General features: G+C 50.1%; 3 protein-coding genes across 3 annotated transcripts in view; all 3 read right to left on the reverse strand.

Annotated features, from left to right (window-relative positions):
- Nucleotides 1–792: 792 nt before the first annotated feature.
- On the reverse strand, nt 793–7,079 carry DNAAF4 (dynein axonemal assembly factor 4). Its single transcript, XM_042471039.1, has 9 exons — nt 6,894–7,079; nt 6,477–6,624; nt 6,082–6,215; nt 5,348–5,549; nt 5,036–5,181; nt 4,495–4,604; nt 4,027–4,180; nt 3,139–3,244; nt 793–1,269 (listed from the first exon to the last, which is right to left on the reverse strand). Exons 1-9 carry the CDS (start codon nt 7,017–7,019, stop codon nt 1,169–1,171), a joined length of 1,227 nt encoding a protein of 408 aa, XP_042326973.1. The 5' UTR covers nt 7,020–7,079; the 3' UTR covers nt 793–1,168.
- A 3,403-nt stretch (nt 7,080–10,482) lies between these two features.
- On the reverse strand, nt 10,483–14,288 carry PYGO1 (pygopus family PHD finger 1). The gene is made up of 4 exons (XM_042476811.1): nt 13,860–14,288; nt 13,640–13,740; nt 11,444–13,244; nt 10,483–11,336 (listed from the first exon to the last, which is right to left on the reverse strand). The coding sequence occupies exons 1-3, from the start codon at nt 13,900–13,902 to the stop codon at nt 12,114–12,116; spliced, it is 1,275 nt and encodes a 424-aa protein (XP_042332745.1). The 5' UTR covers nt 13,903–14,288; the 3' UTR covers nt 10,483–11,336; nt 11,444–12,113.
- Nucleotides 14,289–16,964: 2,676 nt separating this feature from the next.
- PRTG (protogenin) overlaps nt 16,965–22,448 on the reverse strand; it is a 65,909-nt gene continuing 60,425 nt past the window's right edge. Inside the window, exon 20 of the mRNA XM_042475620.1 lies at nt 16,965–22,238. Coding sequence (XP_042331554.1) covers nt 21,876–22,238 — 363 coding nt within the window. The 3' untranslated portion in view covers nt 16,965–21,875. The remainder of the gene's footprint in view (nt 22,239–22,448) is intronic.

Below are 22,448 nucleotides of genomic sequence, written 5' to 3' on the forward strand. Positions count from 1 at the left end.
CCCAAAAGGAGGCCAGAAATGGCCTCCTCTGGAAGAACCAGTTCCAATAGATTATCACCATTCTATCCCAAACTCAGTCAAAAGGATTCTTACACCTGAGTGCCATATATACTCAAATATAAGCTGACCTCATGTATAAATCAAGGGTAAGCTTTGGGGCCAAAATTATGGATTTTGTTATGACCCATGGATAAACCGAGGGTAAAACCTTATAGCAAGGGACCTAAAGGATGAGGCAAAGCAAAACAATGTCAAAAAACTTGTAACATTCCAGGAAAGATGACTCTTTGCGCTCATTCTTAAGGCTGGATGGATGGGAGAGTAAAGGGGGTCAGTGCATCCAGGGCAGAGGACACTCTTGCCTTTCTCCAGGGGAGGGTTCCTTCTTTGAAACAAGGGTTAAGATACAGTACTTACATTGACCCATAGATAAGTGGACTCAGGTTTTTTGGGTCAATTTTTGACCTAAATTTCTAGACTTATACATGAGTATGAACAGTAAGCTCAGCCACTTTCAGTGTGGCCACTGACGAAGCCAAAGAGGAACGCAGGTCCATAGCTGGGAGGAAGCACAGTTCTTAGGAGTCAAATTGTTCAAGAAATCGGGGTGGGGGGTGGGGGGGGTGTCCTTAGGAGAAAGAAAGCTTTGGAGATGCCCCTCTTACAAGGGTTTCACACCCATCAATTTTTAATATGATTTTTAGAAGCAAGTTCCCCTTTCAATGGGCTGCACACCAGGCATTCACTTTAACTGTACCTCTGTCTCATATGACATGGTTTTATCAGATTCTGAATTATGACATCACGTATCATAACAAACCCACTGTGAACTCATAGCAGCAGGTAATATTTTTTCCAGTCTTTAAACAACCTCAAGCTTAACACAGGAGTTTCTCTAATACAGGAGTTTATTGAGCAAAATGTTAAATTAGGGGGAAGTGTCCTTTTAAGTTTAAGGAAGTATTTTATACAAAGAAGCAAAAAACACATAAAAAACAAATCTCCCTCTACTTATTAGTGCTATGCTGAAGTGACGGAGAACTATTTGACCACTTATCCAAAAGGGCAGCAGAGGGGCTCCCAAGGATGTCGGTAACATTACCAGTCCAGGCCTGATGCTGCCTCTGCCTTGGAGATGATCACCAAAAAAGCCACCTCTCCCCCAGAATCATTCATTTCCTTGAATTATGCGTCGGATGTTTTCAGCATCTTCTTCCAGGTTCTTGTTTGAAGGTTCAATCTTGAGTGCAGATAAGTAATCTTGAAGGCCTAGGATAAATGCAGCATAGGTATTTTAATTCTGTAGCAGCTGCTGCAACAGCATGCTTTGCTCTAAAAGTGAAATGCGTATCCACTTCTGCAGTGCAGTTCCAAGCATGTTTCCTCTGAACTAAGTCCCCATGAGTCCAGTTGGCTTGACTGCCTGTTTTGCAACACAACCAGGATTACAACTTCAGAGGCAAGTCCGTTCCCTGGTTCCAACTTCTGGGATAACTCAACAGTGAGAGGCAGGCCAAGAAGTTCTGGGGTGCCTGGCCATGGGTGCTACCTGCCTTTAGACCCACTGCTCTCGCTTCCTTTTGTGAAAGCCCTTTACACAAGGAAGAACTGGGGCACAGGCACATAAGAGGCCCGAACAGACAGGCCAAAATAAAGCTCTATCAGATCACTTTGGAGGTAGGACTGGAGCATGGCTTTGGTGCGGCTTCTGGCCTCTCAAGACGCATGCAGCATTTAAACAGCATACCTCCAAAGTGGCCCTAAGCAGCTTTATTTTGGCCTGTCTGTTTGGGCCCAAGGTCTCCCTTAGTAAGGATGTTGTTTTTAGGCAAGAAATTAGAACATAAAAGCAGCCCCTACATGTGTCAACTTTTGAATGACATTCTGCAGGTTGCAACAGCACATAGAGACAGCCACCTATTTCTTCATAAATTCACTTATTTGGTGAGCTGTTTTGGCCTGCTGCTTTTGGAGGCAGAAACCCTAAAGGAAGATCATGGCTGGTTGCACATTTTCCAGCTTCAGAAACGGCAGCCACTCTCTGTAAAAGGAGGGAGATATCTCCCCCAGTTTCCTCTGGGAGACACAGCAGACCAGGAAAGAAAAGTGTGAAGACACACCCAAATAAAGATGGTGGCAGAGGTTTGGGTGTGCAATGCCCAACCCTGGTGAGATCAAACTCTTCTACCCAAAAAGGCTCTGAAGCTGAATGTAAAGTTCAAAAAGGGGGAAGTTTAATTTAAAGAACAAAAATAGAGTTTTCTCCTCCCCAGCTATAGATAAAAGATATTTTACAGTTTGAGTTTCAGCAATCTTCAGGAGGTCATCTCTCTGGGTTTGATCTTGGTTTGATCTCCTCACTCAGTGGAACTGGTGCAGGGTATTTCAGCTCCTGAATTCTTTGACTTGATGTAGGTAACTATTTTCTGGTAAGTGATATGGCTAACTTGTTCTTGGTAACTGAAATCGGCTAACGTGTAAGAAATGCCCTTTCCGGCTGCCTGGGCCTGTTTGCCACCAAAAGACAACTCTCTGCCTGCTCACAGCAAAGACTGCTCCAAGCTAAAAAGCCTCTAGCTAAAGCAGAGCATGCTGGGAAAGGGCAAACCAAACCTGGAAAAATGCAGGGGATCCTACAGCTCCTCCCACAACTAATACAATGAACTTTCCTACACTAAAATATTCTATGGCCTGAACCAACACGAAAGAAAATGCAGGGGGAGATTCAAATAGTCCTGGCAGGACATCACAAAAAGCATGTGGCCAGATTAACATTTTGGAGACAAAAAGTTTGCAGACTGGCACACGGAAGCATTTAGTCAAGTTCCAAAGTAGAGATTAAGGTCAAGAAGGCAAAACAGGTGTCCTCTCACAATGGGCTTTCTGGCAAATATTTTATACAACAGAGTAATTTTTAGAAAAAATTGTTTGGTTTTAAGGCCTTTATTTCTGTGGACCTTGTGTTCATCACCTGCACAGCTGCCTCCATTAAAATAAATGATGCAAGAACATTTCACTTTTGGGATGACAATGCCAAAGCCAACCAAATGAAAAGTACAGAATGAAAACTTGCTCTCTGAAAGTGTTTGGCAAATGAAGGGGAACAGTGTCACACACAAAGCATGAAACTTCCCTTACCTTCAGCGTACAATTCCAGCTCACAGAACGCTGTCCCACGCCTCACATGAGCCTTCACTCGAGCTCTTGCATTGTCAGGAACAGCGGGAGTCAATAAATCCAGGGCCTGGAACAAGTAAAATGCACAGGTTTCTAAATAGGAGGCTGTATCAATGCAGAACTGTCCCTCAAAAGAGCTGTTTCCTCCTTATTATGCAGTCCCACTTCATAGCCACAAAACACCATTAAAGAAGCAGTTCATTATCTAGGGCAGAGTAGGCAACATTTTTGACCCGGGGGCCGGGTTGCTGTCCCTCAGACAACTGGGAGGCCGAAGCCAATAAATAAATAAACAAATAAACAAATAAATAAATAAATAAATACCGAGACAAATGTAGGGCAAAATTTTCAAATGGAGGACATTTTTTTTTTAAAAAAATGGAAGACACGCGAAAAAAATTGCTAATTTTTAAAAAAATGTTAATATAAATGCATGTTTCTGGTGCTTCCATAGACAATTGCCCCCTTTGCCCTCACATGAGGCAGGACTGGGCTGGGGCTGGTCCCAAGGCCTCGCTGGGCCGCATCTGGCCCACGGGCCACAGGTTGCCTACCCCTGATCTAGGGCATGTAATGATACATTCATATTTGAGGAATGTTGAAGACAAGCTGTAAGACAGAATAGGGCTCCAAGCTGCTATCCCTACAGCAGGTTTTCACTGAAGGGAATTGTTTTGGCCTTGAGTTATGCGAGTTTTCCTAAAACTGGGGGCACACCCTCAAATTTGAGAAAACTGTTATTAGTTATCATCAGAATATAAGAAACTGCTGTGCAGTCACATCTGTGTGACAAGGGCATGCTATAGAGAGTGGTTAAAGAGCTGCTAAAGCGCTGATAATGACAAATACCTTGGATGTATCTTCAATTGCCTTGTGTAGATTTCTTAGCCGAAGGTGGCAGACAGCTCTATTCAAGTATAATGCTGGGATCTTATTATTGATACGAATTGCCAAGTTATAGGCGTTGACAGCAGCAAGGTAGTTGCCTGTTTCAAACATTTTACTAAAAACAAAGAAATACTGTGTGAACAGTCTAGCTACTAGTTTTTCAACAGAATGCTTAAATGTTTTAAAAAATGTTTTAAAATTCACAACACTCAGTTGATGAATACAATTTAACACATATTTTTAGGTCCTAAGGCAGGATTCAGAAGTGACATAACCATTAGCCCTCCTAGCACAGAAGTAAGAGTCAGAAATCTGAGCTGAGGTACACTTCTGCTGGTCTGCCAGGACTTCCTTTCCCCTCAGATATGAGCAAACCATTATTACATGCAAGACAAAGCAATGTAACACATCTGACCCCTCTGAACTCACTTTCCCTTGTCTTTCAACCAATCTGGGTTCTTCTCCTCTTCTTTTAAATCTTCTATCTCAGCAGCATCTGCATTTATCAGCCGGCGAGCCTCTGCTTGCTTATACAACCACTGTAAAAGAAAGGTGCCATTTCATTCCGCTTATTTCTCTTAGTTCGTAAACACACAGCAAGAGAACCAAAGGGAGGGTACATGGCCATAATACAGGGACCAGGACTCGGCTCATCTTCATTTGGCTTCTGGACGCAAAAAGCAGCTTGGTCGACCCTGGATTCTTCCTCGCACCGCACCTCCAGCTGCCACAGCAGCTAAAGCAGTCCCTCAGTAAAGCCACAGTTGGGGCTGAAAGCCACAACCTGCTGCCCTTCTAAACCAAAGTTCCTGTGTGTAACCACCACTGTGGGAACAGAAGTCCTTGTGAAGGAAAACATCCCACCAGGATCCAAACGAACTCCTTAGTGAGAAGGCAGTCCCCTGAAGGGGGGAAAGGGGCGGAGAAGAGACTCCCCGGCCCTGCCTCCATCCACAAGGGCCTCCCCTACCTCTTCCTCTTCTGGGATCCTGGATTCTCTGAGCGCAGTAGGAAAGTTCCGAGGGGTGAAGGTTACTTCGATGCTGCTGGCAGGACGAGGAGCAGGGATTCCTTCTTCCTTCAGCTTCTCTGAAAACATATTTCCAGAGGGTCCACCTGCAGCAAAAGAACGCACAAGTCAGTTGATGTTTCCGCGAGTCAGTTCATAATCAAAATATATATTTAATGGGAGGCTTTTACCAAAAAAAGGGGGGGTTAGAGCCACCCACATTTTTAGTTGCTGCCATGGACCTACAAGGCATTTTACCTCCTGCCATTTTACCTGCCCGGGACTGTCTTCCATTTGAATAATTCTCTTGCTTGTTTTGTTGAGGTGGTTTTCTCTTTTCGTGATGCACCCGGTGCTCTTCTTGGATCTTCCTTTGTCTCTCATTCTGCTCTTTCCATTTCTCAATCTCCTCAGTGGCTTTCTTCCTTTCCTCCTCTTTGCAATCCTCTGTTCTTTTCCTTTCTGCTTCTTCTAGCTGTTTGAATGACAGGGGGGTCAAGCCTAGTTCTATAGTCATCTCCAGGACCCTTGAGGATGCCAAATGCCCTCCGCAAGCCCCCTCCTCAACACAAGAGGAGAGAGAGAAGTCCCACCAAGCCAATGACCTACTTTGCAGGGCCAACCCTCAAACTCAGTGCTGAGCGGCACAAGGCTCACTGCTGCTATTCTGATACACTGTCCAGCGACAGAGAGGTCACTGTGTGGTTTCAAATGAAACTTTAGGCCACAAAATACAAATCTGTGGGAACAGGGAATCTGAGGCGCCGGGAGATGGAGAAGATCTTCCAAGGGAGCAGTTCCGGAACAAGAAGGTGCCCTGCTGGGGAAAGCAGAACAAAGGCTGCCCCAAAAGGCAGAAGGGGCTGGAGAGCCCTGAGGAGGAAGGCCACCCAAGGGAGGGCACACAGGCCTTGCTGGCAGCCCTGGAGGGGCAGCTTTTGGGGAGGCCATGCCAGCTCCCCTCTCCTGCCCAGGAGGGCACCCGGGCACCTTTGCTGCTGGCCCACCTTGATCGTGGCATCCAGAGCAAATCTGCCCCGCTCTCGCCTCTGAGCCGCTTTGGCTTCCACCTCTGCCTTGGCATCCTCTTGGGCTTGACGCACAGCCGCCTCTCGGATCTGCTGCAGGGCCTCTTTGTCCCCTGCGGAAAAGCACCCAGCAGCACAGAGGAGTCTGGAAGGTGTTCCAGCAGAGCACTCAGCGCAGCCTGCCAGGCAAGGGCCCTCCTCTCTGGGCAAAGATGCCATGGCTGTGCTGTGCTTCTTCTGAGGGACCCTGGGGTAAGGGCTGCCTTTTAACTGAGGGGAAAGCAGGGAAGAGCAAGGCCCAGGGTCCCACGGAAGCTGCCAGGCTCAGCCCCGGGCCTTCGCTTTCCTTGGCCTTCTGCGGTTCCAGGGCTCACCGTCCTCCGCCACGAGGGTCTCCCACATGAGGGCCTCCTTCTTGTGGAGCGTGAAGAAGATGGCGCCCTCCTCGACCCTGGCGCTGCTGCGGGCATCGTCAACGGCGGCGAAGAGAACGGCTTCGAAGAGGAAGGGAGGGGCGTTCACCTGCAGAGAAGGAGGGAGGAAGAAGGGCCGCCTCAGCACGCCTCCGGAGGGGGCACCAGGCCTCTCCCCTCGGAGAAGACCGGGGCTGCAGCCACCCTTCCAGGGATCCTGGGAGTCGGTTCTGGGCCCAGAGCAGGCCCTGGCCCAAGGCGACGGGACTCTGGGAGCTGAAGCATGTTCTGGGGCCCAACTCCCGGAATCCCAGAGCCTTGGGCCGCAGGGAGGGAGGCAGCAGGGGAAGCGACGCCCAGAGGGAGGGAGCCACCGGCCTTGAGGTATCGCTCGGAGCAGAGGACGTCCGGGCGGCGGCGGCGGCGGGAGGGCGGCAGGGGCACAGTCACGAAGAGCGCCTCGGGCGTCTGCACCCAGCGGAAGTCGCGAAGCCACACCGGCATCGCCGCTACCCACGCGGTTGCTAAGCGACGCTTCCCAGGGGCACTTCCGGCGGGGAGCCAACGAGTGAGGCGAGCGCCCAGAGGGGACTTCCGGCGAAGGAGACTTCCCGCGCGGGGCATGCTGGGAGTTGCAGTCGTCTTTGTGGCTGGCCCTCTCCCGTGATGAACCCTAGGCGCTGCCTCAGGCCAAGGCCAGCCTCCCGGGCGGGCAACAGGCAGGCCTCGCCCCAGGGGCCCCGAGGCAGCCTCGGCAGCTCCACGCGGTGGCTGCCTTCCCCTCTCCAGAAGCAGCAGGGCCACCTGCCTTGGGTTCAAGCCATGAAACTGCTGCCTCTGCCTTGACACCAAAACAGACGCCATCCCTTATAGAATCGTAGAGTTGGAAGAGACCCCAAAAAGGGCCATCCAGTCCAACCCCCTTCTGCCATGCAGGAAATCCAGATCAAAGCATCCCCATTGACAGATGGCCATCCAGCCTCCGCTTAAAGACCTCCAAGGAGGAGACTCCACTACACTCCAAGGAAGGAGTCTGATCCACTGTCGAACAGCCCTTACTCTCAGGAAGTTCCTCCTAATGTTGAGCTGGAATCTCTTTTCCTGGAGCTTGCATCCATTGCTCCATTGGGTCCTAGTCTCTGGAGCAGAAGAAAACGAGCTTGCTCCCTCCTCAATATGACATCCCTTCAAATATTTAAAGAGGGCTATCATATCACCTCTTAACCTTCTTTTCTCCAGGCTAAACATCCCCAGCTCCATAAGACGTTCCTCATAGGGCTTCATGGTTTCCAGACCTTTCACCATTTTAGTCGCCCTCCTTTGGACACATGGCTCCAGTTTCTCAATGTCCTTTTTGAATTGTGCTGCCCAGAACTGGACACAATCTTCCAGGTGGGGCCTGACCAGAGCAGAATATAGTGGCACTATTATTTCCCTTGATCTAGACACTATACTTCTATTGATGCAGCCTAAAATTGCATTGGCCTTGTTAGCTGCTGCATCGCACTGTTGACTCATGTTCAACTTGTGGTCTACTTGGACTCCTAGATCCTTTTCACATGTTGTCTCCTTAAGCCAGGTGTCCCCCATCCTATATCTGTGCATTTCATTTTTCTGCCCTAAGTGCAGTACCTTACATTTCTCCCTGTTGAAGTTCATTCTGTTTGCTGTAGCACAGCTTTCTAGTCTATTCAGGTCATTTTGAATTTTGATCCTGTCCTCTGGAGTATTAGCTATTCCTCCTAATTTGGTGTCATCTGCAAATTTGATAAGTATTCCCCCAATTTTTTCCTCCAAGTCATTGATAAAGATGTTGAACAGTACTGGGCCAAGGACAGAGCCCTGTGGGACCCCACTGGTCACTTCTCTCCAGGATGAAAAGGTGCCATTGTTGAACACCCTTTGGGTTCGTCCCAATTACAAATCCATGTAACAGTTGCCTTGTCTAGCCCACATTTTACAAGCTTGTTTGCAAGAATGTCATGGGAAACCTTGTCAAAGGCCTTACTGAAATCAAGATATACTATATCCACAGCATTCCCTTCATCTACCAAGCTAGTAATTTTATCAAAGAAAGAGATCAGGTTTGTCTGGCATGATTTGTTTCTCTGAAACCCATGTTGACTTTTTGTGATTATGGCATTGGCTTCTAGATGTTCACAGATTCTCTGTTTAATGATCTGCTCCAGAATCTTTCCTGGTATTGATGTCAGACTAACTGGACGATAATTGTTGGGATCCTCTTTTTTCCCCTTTTTGAAGATGGGGACAACGTTTGCCCTCCGCCAGTCTGATGGGATTTCTCCTGTTCTCCAGGAGTTCTCAAAGTTTATTGCCAGTGGCTCCAATACTACATTTGCCAGTTCTTTTAATACCCTTGGATGTAGTTCATCTAGTCCTGGAGACTTAAATTCATTTAGATTAACAAGGTATTCCTCTACTATCTCTTTACTTATTCTGTGCTGAAATTCCCCTATTCTGTCCTCTGCTCCATTATCCTCAGGTTGAGCAGCCTTTGCCTTTTCTGAGAAGACTGAGGCAAAGAAGGTGTTGAGGAATTCTGCCTTTTCTCTGTCCTCTGTTAGCATTTTGCCATCTTCTCCACGCAGTGGCCCTACCGTTTCCTTCTTCTTCCTTTTGCTGTGGACATATCCAAAAAAGCCCTTCTTGTTGTTCTTAACCTCTCTAGCAAGCCTGAGTTCATTCTGCGCGTTAGCTTTTCTGACTTTACCCCTACACATGCCTGCTATTTCTTTGAATTCCTCTTTGGTGATTTCCCCATTTTTCCATTTCTTATACATGATCTGTTTAAAATTTAGCTGAGTTGAAAGTTCCTTGGTCATCCATCCTGGGTTCTTGCAACACCTCCCGTTTTTCTTTCTCACTGGAACTGTTTTAATTTGTGCCTTCAGTATCTCCCTTTTGAGAAACTCCCATCCATCTTGAACTCCCTTCTCTTTTAGTATTCCTGACCATGGGATCAAGGCTTTGTGGCCTTCGTTTTGCAAGCCCTTCCTTCCTTCCTTCCTTCCTTCCTTCCTTCCTTCTTTCTTTTGGCCTCAGTTTTTCATCAAAGCAAAGCAAAGTCCAAAGAAGACTTCCACGGTTCCTCTTTCCCCAGAAAAAGTCTTTAAATAAACACAGGGACGGCCAGTTGGGTGAAATGCGGCCAAAGGGCCCCGATTTCCCAGCCTGCTCCTCCGACAAAACGTGGGCGGCAGCTTCTGCGTCGTGTGGCAAGACTAGGCCTCCTCCAACCGACCGGCCAAGGCGTGTTTTCTGCACCTGAGAGAGTAGCATTCAACACAGAGAGACGCCAGGACACGAAATCGCTGGTATTACATAGTAATTTAATTTCTTACTACGGGAATAATGATAATTAATAACGGATAAAGTCTGGCAGCTTGTTTCCAATTTGAATTACATACATCACGCACCACAGTCCCAACGCTGAAGTGTGTTGTTTCAGACACTCCTGACTTGGTTTGTTTTTAAATGATCATTTGCTGGAGTTGTTGCAAAAATAAATGTTGCCAATGTGGAACACATCTGAGATCATATAAAAGTACTGAACAGATATCCCAAAAAACAGGTATATGTAAGCAGTACATCAGGAGGGACTAGTTTTAATATGAAACAGCCATTAAGTCACCGACCGACAGAAAAGACACAGAATGATGGCCAACTATGTCAGAAAGGTTAACACTTTTACTCACAAGGGAGGCTCTAGGCAGACATCCAGGGAGAGCGGCGTGGATTTGAAAGCATGAAGCTAAACTGTTTGTATTAAATGTGCAGAACAGGGAGGAAGGGGAAGGAAATGTCAAGTTTCAGCACCTCTGAGTTTGTTTTCAATCTCAAAACCAAAAAGTGCGCATCTGAGAATGAATACAGTGGGCCCTTGTTCTCCGCTGGGGTTTGGCTCCAAGATCCCCCATCTGTGGAGAATGAAATCCATGGATGTACACTTTCTGGAGAACAGAGGCTGCATCCATATTGGAGAAATAACCTGCTTTGGCACCACTTTGAAGCCTTCTTGGTTCAAGGCCTGGCTCAAGGCCCACAGCGACTCCCAGAATTCCATAGCCTTGAGCCAGGATGCTAAAAAGCGGTGACAAACCAGGTCATTTCTGTAGTGTGTTTTGGACCTACGACTCCCAGAACCCCTGGCCACCAGCCAGGAGACTGCAGAAGCCATGACCCTAAAGTAACTTTCTGGAGCTCTTGCTCTTGCAGTGGCCAGTGAGCAACTGGGAACCCAAAGAAGGGACTCCATGCTGGAGCTCAGCCATTCCTCACAGGGATTGGGGGTCTTCAGGCTTTTTCATGCTTCTTCTGCCCAGAGGCCTCAGGTTTGCTGGAAGAGCCATCAGACGAAAAGCCTTTGTTGACTGTAGCCCAAGTGCATGCTTAAGCAGATACCCATCGGATTCAATGGGGCAGTGCTTACGAATTTTTTCTCTCAGTTGACTCTTTTCCCTAAGATCCTAGACCAGTGATGGTGAACCTTTTAGAGCCCGAGTGCCCAAACTGCAACCCAAAACCCACTTATTTATTGCAAAGTGCCATGTCTCTCTGGCTTTCTACTAACAAATTCTGGCAAACTCTGTGCTGGGGTGACGGCACATGTGCCCACAGAGAGGGCTCTGAGTGCCACCTCTGGCACGTGTGCCATAGGTTCGCCATCACTGGCCTAGACTTGCTAAGTGATGGGATGATACATTTGTTAGGGTGGAGGAGCTGAAGTGAAAATACAGCTCACACCTCCCAGGACAATGAAGGGGACACTGTTTTTAGGCCTGTGGTGTCCAAACTCTGGCCCTCCAGGTGTTTTGGACTTCAGCTCCCAGAAGCCTCAGCCATCTTGGCTAATGCTTTGGGATTCTGGGAGCTGAAGTCCAAAACACCTGGAGGGCCAGAGTCTGGACATCACTGGTTTAGGCACTTGGCCTCAGCATGCTCTCTTGGCCACTAAAAGTCAAGAGACTTTCTATGGAGCATATGAGGCTGGAAACAGGCTCTTAAAGACGGCGACGCCAAACCTACTTCAGGCTTCACTAAAAAAGGTTATTAAAGTGTAAACATGTGGATGTTTTGACTTAAATGCTAAAAAAGAAAAAGTTAATATTACTTGAAAGTTTCAGGTAATGTACAAATAGGTTGGACAACATTGTTGAATAAGTATTGCTTGATTCTTCTCCCTGTGTCACGGTGCTCAGTTTCAGAACTTAAGGAAAGCTCCAAAGCAGAGAGTAAGACAGTGACAGATATTAAAATATATATTCAGCTCCAATTCATGATTCTACCAATACATACCACTTCTGGGCTGATCAGCCATGGACTGCTTGCATCCACAAAATCCAATCCCCCCACTTCCATATTCAGTCACTTTCTGTGTATGTAAAACCAAACTTGCAATTAATTATTGATCAAGCAAATTCTCTGGAGTTCCCCTGATGAAAACTTAATGCACTTGGGCAGGAAGCGGAGAGTACAAGAGACCGACTGGTGAAGAATAAAGTGAATGGAGACTACCTTCGGCGGAAAGTGGGAGTTCGGTGCCTGGCCGCCTTGCCAGTCTCCCCCCGCCCTCCACTCTCACGCATCAGTGTTCAATGCCGGCGGCCCGGTCGTCTCTCTGGTGCACATCAGCTGCACGTCCTTGTCGGCCATGCAAGCATCGCAGCCCCAGACGGCCGAGGCCTCTGCTGTGAGCAAGCCGTAAGCCGACTCCGTCATTCCCGTGCAGATCCGGTGAAACCATTTCTGACAAGACGCCTCACACAAGATGGCGTCCTGGTCATCGTTCACTTCATGTGTGCAAATACCACAAGGGTAGAGGGGGTCATGGTGGCTCGGACGCAGGGGCATTTTGCCACCCCCCTCAGCCACCCCCCGGGGCAGTCGGGGCTTGGCCTGCGTCCCATTCGCATGGTTGCTATTCAGATTTTCCATGTTTTTTGAGGGAATGTTATCTTGGCTGGTGGGGGTACTTCGGTTCAGAGTTTTTACGTCGGTGTTTCCTGAGCTCACAATGTCTTCTGGGCCTTGAGGGGGGTGATGCTGCTGCTGCTGCTGCTGCGGAGTGGCCCCAGGCTTTGTTGCCCCTTGCTTTTGCTGCAAAGGCTTTGCCTGGTTGTAACGGTTTGGTGGGGGGCCATATGAATGGTTTGCTTCCACCTGGGAACTGTTAAAATGTGGAGGGTTGTTGTGGTTCCCGCCAGGCCCAAAGTGCATGGGCAACTCATGGTGGGGGGTCGCCTGGATCGTATTTTGGGAAGGAATGTGCCCAAAGTTCTCTCCGGGGTTTGGACGGAAATGCTGGCCGGGGAAGCCAACACTCTGGCCAACGTTTGCATTGTAGGAGGGCTGGTTCCCAAAGCCCACATTTTCATGGGGCCCAAAATTCATGGCTGCTTGGGGGTGGCTGAAGACCATCCCCACCGGATTCTGGGGAAATGGGTGCGCCTGGTTTCGGAAGGGGAACGCGGCCCCATACACCGTGGAGGGCACCATTCTGGGCAGCAGGTGGGGCGGCATCCTGAACGCGTTGAAGCCCCCGAAGCCGGCGTAGCTGGGAGGGCTGGCAAAGTAGGGGCTTCCTGATGACAGTGTCTTGTAGGGAAGGGCGTGGTGGTGGTAGTTGTCATCAAAGGGGTTTGCGGCAATCAGGTGGTCTGCGCTGGGGTTTGGCGGTGGAGCATATTCCGAGGGAGGGAAGGGAGGCACCTGGAAAAGGAGGGAAAGTCAACAGGGAAGAAGGGAAAGTCAGCATGGCTTTGGACCCCCAGGGAAGGCAGGGGCTCCTTGCCAGCCCTTGGAGGGGGATCCTGGGAGAGGCTGCTGGCCTTTTGGGGGGCGAGGAAGGGGTCATCCCCGCCTGCCCCAGTGGGCCTCTTGAAGGGGCACTGCCTGGGGAGACCCCTCCTTGAGCCCCTTCCGTCCCTCCCTCCCTCCTTCCCTCCCTCCTTCCTACCCTCCTTCCCTCAATCCTTCCCTCCCTCCTCCCTTCCCTCCCTCCATCACTCCTTCCTTCCTTCACTCACTCACTCACTCCTTCCCTCCTTCCTTCCCTCTCTCTTCCCTTCCTTCTTCCTTCCTTCCTTCCCTCCTTCCTGGCTCACCTGGGCGGTGCTGGTCCTGCGTGGCTTCTTCTTCTCGGGGCTGCCCAGGTCTCGGGCCCCGGGCCCCGCCAGCCCCTCCAGCCCTCCGCCGCCCTCGGCGCCTGGAAGAAGGGTCCAAAGAGAGCGGTTCTGGTTCTGGGGAGGCCCTCAGGGCCGGCCCCGGGACCCCCTCCAGCCCTGCTTACCCCCTGCCTCCCTTCCCTTCCCTGGGCCTCCGCACCTCTGGGCCTCTGGAGCTCCTTCTCGTGGTCGGCGGCGGACATCACCGGCAGCGCGGCATCGCTCCCTGCGGGGCCCTGGTTCCTCCTCCAGGCCCAAGGCCCTCCTGCTCTTCCCCGCCCGGGGCCTCCTCCTTCTGGGGGCGGCGGCGGAGGGGGATTCTGGGGGCCGAGGACGCAGCCCAGGGCCAGGCCTCTCCCCCACACTAGGCCTCAGGCTCACTAGGCCTCCCTCAGACCCCCAGGAGCCGGGCCCGGGGCATTCTGGAGCGAGGGAGAGGAGCAGGCCGGAGCCCTTGCCCTGGGGCAAAAGAGCCTCCCTCCGGGCGACTGGGCCCCGCTTGCTCTCCTCCTCCTCCTCCTCCTCGGGGGGGCCCTCCTTCACTCATCCATCCCTCCATCTCGCCTTCCTCCCATCCCTCTCTTTCTCTTGCTTCCAAGTGGCCAGCAAAGGGAAGGAGAGGCCTTCTTGGGATGGGAAGCGCCTAGGCCAAAGGCAGGCCCTGGCCAGAAATGCCATTCAGCCTTCCCTCGCTTTTTAAAAGAGAAACGGAGGCTGCGTCCACACTGGAGAAATATAACCCGGTTTGGCACCGCTTTAACTCTGTGTCTGGCTCTTGGCTATGGAATTCTGGGAGCTGGAGTTTGTTGTGGGTCCCACAACATACAGTACTCCAACTCTCAGAATTCCATAGCCAAGAGCCAGGGAGCAGTTAAAGTGGTACCAAACCGGGTTATATTTCTCCACTGTGGATGCAGCCCAAGAGGGCGGCTTGTCATCATTGTGGGATGCCAGCTTTTGACCTAAGACTGCTTTCTTCCCCAGCGAAGAGCTTTGGTCCCTGCGCCTTGTTTTGCCTTTGGAGTGTGTAGCAATAGCAATGGCGGCTCCATTGATACACAGCTGGAAGCTGGGTCCTCCTTTTAGGGCCCTAAGAGGAAGGAGGCCAGGCTGAGCTGACCCTGAGCCCTGGCTGGGACTGAACGCTCCCCATTTCTGTGGGTTTGGGTCCATTTGGCCCTTCTCCACATCCCTTTGCAGCACCTCTTTCCATGCTCTTTCCTCTTACAGCCAAACACCAAAATGGGTGGCTTCATTTTACATGACAAAACTTTACAAAGCAAACGATCCTAAGAAAAAAAGTTATGATTTAGTTAACTTTAAGCAGACAACGAAGACAGTGGAGCAGTTCCAGGTTTATCCATAGCTAGGCCCAGTCCTTAAGCAGAACAAAGACTGAAATGAGCAGGGCTTGGAAGGGCAGCCATGAAGGAATCGGACAAGACCCTGAAGCGAAAAGGGATAGTAAACAGTGACGCCATGAGCGTCTAAGCGCCAAGTATTCCCATCCTCACCATGGATAGACGGACGGATGGGAGGGCTAGACAGTGGAGGAGGACAACTCACTTGGGATGTGGCGCTGGAGGTGAGTTCCACAGAGACCATGGCCAGCTAAAAAGACCAATACAGTACATGGGTCTTGGAGCAAATCTATTTATTGATTGATTGTTTCATTTCTATGTTGCCTTTCTCCCAGAAAGGAGCCCAAGGGGGCTCACACATAAAACCGAGCCCCAACTTTCCCTAGGAGCCAAAAAGACTAAACTGAAGCGGTCCTGCTTTGGGAAGGGGAAAGGCAGCAGGAGAAGAGGAAGGCCACCTCCCAGGTGGATGGACTCCATCATGAACCTGCAAGACCCCGGCAGGACAGTGGGTGAAGCCAGGGTGACTTGGAGGCCCCTTGTTCTTGGGGTTGCCGGAAGCCCCTTTCTCCCTGGCCCCACACTTGCCAGGTTGCTTCATGCATGGATGCAATACATTTTGCGGTTGCGCTGGGGTTGCCACATTGCAGCCAGAAATGTCTACTGAATGTCCATCAGTTGGAAAAGGTGAGCCAGGATGGCTGAGAGGAGCAACCATGAAGAGGCTGTGTTGACTGAAAACCAGTCCAAAAGCAGAAGCTCAGAGAGCAGGAGGAGAAAGGTGGGAGGCAGTGGATGTAGGGGGTGATCCGGGAGGTGTAAGAAGGAACGTGGCCGGTTTAGGAAACAAATGCACCCACACCCCTGTGAAATGCTGGGGCTCCTTTTCCTCAGGGTGGAGAGGGGTCTCATGTGGGACCCCCAGGAAAGGAAGCTAGGGGGTTACCTGCACTTCCATATTCAGTAAACCAGGGTGGGCAAAGATCGGTCCTGGGCAACCCCAAGCAGGCTCTTATGGCCCTCCAGGCTCACCACAGTGACCTTAATCCACCTCCTCCCACCCAAAAGGGTGATTTTCCACTCCTGGAAATCTCCAGGCACAATGATTTACCTTTTAAATATGTTGCAAGGCCTTCTCTACAGTTTTAACATCAAAAAATGTCCATTTTTGGGAATCAGAAGTGGACTTCTGAGTACTTGGGGTTTTCTGTTCCTAGTAGTCCCTGCATCCCCAGGAGGATCCCCAGGCATTAAAGTGGCCTCCAGACTGGCCCCAGTGCCCCCCCCCCTTGCACAGCCAGAGGGTTTGTGGAGAGGGAAGGGACCCTTTTCCCTCTAGGATCCAAAGGCTGATCCTTGGGTCTTCCACGGCTTCCGCCACTCACCCATCAACTCACCCGTTCCATGCTAAAGCCCAGTCTTCCCCAAGCCAGAGCTCCACAGATGTGGTGAACTACAACTCCCACCATTCCCAAGCAGCAAGGTCCATCGTCCTGGTTGAGAGAGTAGTGGGAGTTGAAACCCATGGGAGGGGTTTTAACAGGAGGGGGGAGAGAGCTTGATGGAGGAGGTCTGCCCAAATCCATCCCCACATTTTGACCCCTGAATAATAGACCGAAAAGAAAACCAACTCCTTAAAAGGGCAAAAAAGGGGCTAGCATTTACTAAAGGAAAAAAATTATTAAAACTGTGCAATCCATCAGTATTAGACAGCAGTTTTATAAACATTTTGGCATTTAAACTTCTATGCATTTTTGGCATGACATTTGTGCTAGTATCAGAACCAGCCATGAGGAGAGGATGGGGGAAGAGGAGAAACAAATACATCGGGTGAACATTCACTATAATGCTATTTAAAAAGAGAGGTTCTTTTTTAAAAATCCACATTATAAAACCATACATTTAAAAAGCACATTGTAAAAAGTACATTCATTATCCAGAGACACACCGGCTGCCCTCATGCAATGGAACCACGGAGCTGATCCCCTGAGTCAAATTTAAAATTAATGTAATTCAGCTCCGTCCTCCATTCACCAGACAGTCGTTGCGGCCCTTGTGAGAAAACGGCAGAAGGAGTGACAGGGCCCAGAACACCCTCACGTTGCGCCACATTGCGTTGCGTCGCATCAAGAAATCCAGCTGGGCTCCCACACTTGCTATTCATTCACATTTCATAAAACACAACAGAAAATCAGGGAGGGGAGGGAGGAATAAGAAATGGGCTTTAAAAAGAAGCCTGGATTCATGAACAAGGCCATCCACGAAATGCACCACGCAGAGGTGTATGTCTGCATGGGCATGCACAATAGCAAAAGTTGGGAATGCCACATGGGCCGATTTCTGCCCTGGGTTCGGTTTAGTCAGCAGATTGGAAAGAAAAATGTGTTGCCTGGTCTAAGCCCTGAAAGGCCTCTCTGGCTCTCCTCTAAGGAACCCAAATGTGTCACCTTTCTATGCCTTGGTCCCCCTGATGCAAAAGTCCACAAAGCTTCAACACTGCTGGTGTTTTAAAGAAATTAAAACCAGCTGTAGGCAGACCTGGGATAAAAGCTGAAAAGAACCACTCAGGGGAATCACTGGCACCAAGCAAAGCCTCTCCTGTGACAGTTCAGATGCCCCAAACCACCCGGCCCCAAGGACTAGCGTTTGCCCCAGTCCTGGAGGACAGGCTCAGAATGGCCCAGCAGCAAGCAGGTTTCCTTTGTTTACCAACATGCATTGGGTTTTTCCTTGGTCTTTTTCTCCCAGAGTAGCATCCAAGGTAGCTCTAAATGTAATGCCAGACAAAGCCAAGGCAGGGGCAGGAGCACTTTCCCCTTCTGCAAGGCCGCTCCAGAGCTCATGTCTCCCAACTGAATGGACCTCCAGCGGCAAAGACCATTAGGAACCTCTAGGGAGAATTGGGGGTGATATTATGGAGAACTTAGTAAATTTAATGGAGAACTTGGTCCACTTGGGTAATTCCTGGAGTTGCTGTCCAAAAAAAGTAACTTTTCCAAACTGTAATTAAGTGGTAGAATAAGTAAAAAAGAATCTATTCTGCTGAGTTTTATCAAGGAGAAATGGCTAAATTTGCCAGGAATGACATGCATGTACAGAAGCGGCATCTGTCCTTCTAACTGGCTAAAGAGACTTTTCTGGGTCAGACCAGGTTCCTTAAAAGACCTGCAGGTTGTGCGTTCGCACATGGACACACATAGAGAGAAAAAGCCTTGCACAAGCCCTGGCCTTCTGGCTGGCCTCCCACTAGAGAGCATCCTCTGACCCTGTGCCTCGCCTCTAAGACACTTTGAGATGGGAATGGGCGTGAGGCAAAGGGGGCCTCTGCCCCTCCTCAGCACCTGGAACGCCTGCGGGCAAAGATGCCACGGCGTGGGAGGTGGGCAGTCTGGTTAGTGGGTCCTTGTTGTGGCAAAGCTCAGAGAATGGAGCTGCCCACAAGAGGAGGCAGAAGAAACCATACTTACCCCAGGGAGGACCATGCCCAAAGGAAGAGAGTAAGCCAGGGCACTGCCAAGTGCCTCTCTTGGCATGGGCTGGAGAGACAGCTGAGGACAGAAGGTGAACTCAAATAACAAAGCAAAGCAAGGAGAGCTACCTAGGCTTTGGGCCTCTCTGCAGAGGTAACCTTAAATATCTTTGGTTTTCTTTATTTGCTGCTAAGGAATCCTTGACAAAATAAAAATGCTATTTCTTTCCTGGTGGGCAGCCAAGCCCCTCTTGATCTGACTCAAGGGTCTCTCAGGTGACCGAAGCGGCAAAGGCACCCAAGTGAGGGAAGATGGCCTCTCTTTTGTTTAGTCGGAGGAGTCCAAGGGATGGACCCTCAAGAGGGGAGGTTCCTTTTAGCCTTGGCAAAGCTCTTTGGGGGATGGAGACCCCATTCAGGTCCCTTGTCCTCCTTTAGCCACCAGCCGTGGGAAGAGGAGCCCCTCACCCTCCGCCTGCTCTTCTTCCTCCTCCTTCAACTTTGTCCCAGAATGAGCCTGCAGAGCTTATCTGGTCTTTGGCATGGAAACCTCAAGGAGGAGTGGGGCTGGCATCAATGGAAAGGGAAGCAAGGAGGCTTAAAAAGCGTCAACTTCACAGCAAACAAGTCTTTGGAGGAGAAGAATGGTTACCTTGGCATATCGGCCCTCGGCATGTATTGCTAAGAGCCCAGGCGGGCACAGTCGAGGCAAGGGAAAGGGAAGCACCATGGGGGTCTCCTTGGCACAATGTCCGTGGCGACCCCCTTCGCCCTGTGGCCTGGAGCGTCCACAGCCGGTTCTCTGCCGTGACGCAACAACAGCAGCTTTGTCCAGTGAGGCGACAAAATACATCTTTGGTGAGAGGAGTTTCTTTTTCTTCAGCAAGTACATACATAGAGATATATATAGATATAGATATAATATATATAAAAAACACATTTTCAAAATATTGTATCTAAGCTGGACTGCTGGGGAAGTGAGTTGCTGAAGAAAAGGAATGCAAAACTCCACTAGGAATTCCATCTTTGGAGAACTCTGTGCAGGAAGGATCTCTCTTTAAAGGTTCTTTGAGCATTAAGGTAGTTAATATTGTGGAACTAATCTTGGCAACTAACCACTAGCATCCATCAAGGCCCTACTGCCTGGATCTCTTCTCTTCTGGTTAGTAACTACTGTACTTAGGCAATAAAATGTATTCTTTTTTAACTAGCTCAATTTCTTTTGGAAAATATGCAGCTTTCCTTTTCCTTCTCTACAGAACATTCTTTGGTACAAGGTTATTATCATCTTTAAAGCCTTGAATCAGGAAAACAATGCAAATGTCCTGGCCGTCCAGCACTAGCTAGCCAACAAAGACAGCCTAAACATCTACAGAGGGAAGAGCCAGATCACCAAAGCCAAAGGGGGGGGGGGGCGGGGACAGACGATGGGACAGAGAGATGTACTGCCACCCAAAATTAATTTGTCTTGATTGCCCCCTTAACATGGCACAAGGGAATGTGCAGCCCAGCTGGAGAGGTTCCCCTGAAAAAAGCTGCATTTCTAGTTTGATGGTTTGGGGAAATGAAATTACTAATGGGTGCCATGGGAAGGGGCAAATAGGAGAGATTGGTAGGGACTGGCTTCTAGCTTTGGTGAATCTGGTGCTCTCGCTCTCAAGTCGCCCGATCAGTCAATGACTCTCTCTTGCACACACACGCACACGCAAAAACAAAATTATACATGATACCCTGTCAGTTTGCCTTGCATTGCTGCAAGACAGCTTTTAAAAAGTAACAAACTGCGCCCTGAGTACAGGAAAACAATAATACTAGAATAACTTTTAAAAGGAGGTAGTATAAACAGGAGTTGTGTGGGTCCCAGGCGGGGCCCCTTCTGGTCGCTGCTCAGCTCCCTCTTGGGCCTTTTCTCCCGGCAGGAGCCAGGCGGTGCTGGGTTGGAGGATTTGGGTGATTTGAACCCAGGGGAGAGAACTGGGGAGGGAAGGCTTTATGGCTCAGAAGCCCACCTGTGGGCTAAAGACCTGGGATTCAGGGATGGGGTGGGGGTCTGTGTAGACCCTGCCACTCTCCTGTCCCACTTCCCCACAACCTGCAGAGCACGTTTAAGGCATCTTTCTGGACTCCCAAAAGCAACTTCCATGAAGACTAACAAAAAGCATAAGACAAAAGAGTGGTTTCCTGATAGACAGATATAGATATATAGGTATAGTATATACACACACAGACAGAGGTGCCTCAATAAACAGACATAGGCAAATATTGCGGAAGGCACAGTTGCTATGAGGTGCAACAAGGCACTCCATATTCAGAACTACCTGTCAGGTCTGGCCAAATTAGGGGAGCCATCAAGGGGAGGGCTTTGCTGCCCCCCAGGGAATCAGCATAGAAAATGGATTTGGGGGATCAGAGGCTGAAGCAGAAGGCACTGTCCGAGGCAGGTTGGGGGTCACAAGGCAGGGAGAGGTGGGGTCCCTCAGCCCCAAAGGGCCTGAAACGAAGCCCACCCAGGGAGGGCCCCCAGGCAGACAGCCTTCCAGCCCAAATGCCCCCAGCATGTTCAGACCCAGCTGGGAGCCCACTCCCCAGGCAACCTCTGTGCCTGTCCCCCTTTTTGGGGGGTGGGGGGGGTCTGTGGCAAATGAACGCTGGCTCCTTCCTCCAGGTTGCTCTCTGGTGTCCGCTCCGGTGTGCATGTGTATAGAATGCACAGAGGCACCTTCTCCTGAGTTCCTCCTCCTACAAAGCCAGAGAGCTGAACAGCCACCTTGCCCGCCTCCCTACACAACTCCTTTGAATCACATGCACACTCTCACATCCACACACACTACATATAAAACAGAGGGAAGTTTTAAAAAAATAGGGGAGGGGGGAGCTACTAGGAAGTTATCATCAGGTATGTAGTTGAGACCAACTCTTCACACAAAAAACAAATGACAACAACCTCGGAAGCGGTGCTCTTGCTCTTCCGAGTCCGCCACCCGGCAAACTGAGGTAGATATCCAAGCCAAGGGCCCTGTGGCCCTTCGCTCCAGTGATACGGTATCAATAGATAGATAAATACTCCTCCCTTTTCAACTCTACTCAGAAATCTGTCCTCTCTCCCTCCTTTCACATTGTTGCGCACTGAACATTCAAGATGAGTGAGTTTTAACACATTAAAAACACACACACAAACAAAACAAACCATGGACAGAAATCGTGGGGGTCACCTGCCGCCCTCCCAGGGCTCCCACTTAAAGCTTTGGCTCACTGTTCATTGTCCTTTGAACAGATAAAAACGGCGGTCAGACAGTCGGTTGGTCATCCGGCCAGCAACTCAGTGCTGCTGTTCCGCTGAGAACGGCTAGAGAGGCGGAGGGTGAATGAGGTCAGGTGGTTCTTTGGGAGCCCTTGGGCACCCAGGGGTCACGCAGACATTGTGCCGGGAAAACAAAGCGGAGTGTGGTGATGGTGGTGGCATTGCCTCCATGGCGGCTGCAGACGCGTCAGAGAGATGCGGTTCTTCATTGGACTCTTGAGAGAACCTGCCAGAGTCACCTGTTTCATGGCTCCCTTCGCTGTTGGCTGAATGCTCTGTGTCGGCAACCACGGCATACGCGGCTCCCTGTTCCTGCTGGGTCTGCACCAGGGCCCTGTCTTTGGGGCTGAGAATAGCAGTAGTGTCCGGTTGGTGCAAACACACTGCTTCGGCACACCGGCTCTGGGTCTGGAGGGAAGAGGGAGGCAAAGACTTACGGGATTGTCGAGCTGGGCTGCTAATCGAAGCCCTGCCAACCCCCCAGGCTCCATCATCCCACTTGCTCCCACTGACCACATCTACTCCGCCTGTCCTGGAAAGTCACTGCTGATCACAATGGCTGACAAACAGCACCAGCCCACAGACCCCACTGCCACAAGTGGCCACATTGCCCTGGCT

Source organism: Sceloporus undulatus, chromosome 6, assembly GCF_019175285.1.
Source record: "Sceloporus undulatus isolate JIND9_A2432 ecotype Alabama chromosome 6, SceUnd_v1.1, whole genome shotgun sequence".
In the NCBI taxonomy this organism is placed as follows: domain Eukaryota; kingdom Metazoa; phylum Chordata; class Lepidosauria; order Squamata; family Phrynosomatidae; genus Sceloporus; species Sceloporus undulatus.

Coding starts and splice junctions, on each gene's coding strand:
- DNAAF4 (XM_042471039.1), bottom strand. CDS start 7,019: ATGCCGGTGTGGCTTCGCGACTTCCGCTGGGTGCAGACGCCCGAGGCG. Junction 4,605..5,035: donor GGATCCCAGAAGAGGAAGAG/GTAGGGGAGGCC, acceptor TTTCTTTTACAG/TGGTTGTATAAGCAAGCAGA. Junction 1,270..3,138: donor GCTGGAATTGTACGCTGAAG/GTAAGGGAAGTT, acceptor CATTTATCCTAG/GCCTTCAAGATTACTTATCT.
- PYGO1 (XM_042476811.1), bottom strand. CDS start 13,902: ATGTCCGCCGCCGACCACGAGAAGGAGCTCCAGAGGCCCAGAG. Junction 13,741..13,859: donor GGAGCTCCAGAGGCCCAGAG/GTGCGGAGGCCC, acceptor CCCTTCTTCCAG/GCGCCGAGGGCGGCGGAGGG. Junction 13,245..13,639: donor GCAGGACCAGCACCGCCCAG/GTGAGCCAGGAA, acceptor CTCCTTTTCCAG/GTGCCTCCCTTCCCTCCCTC.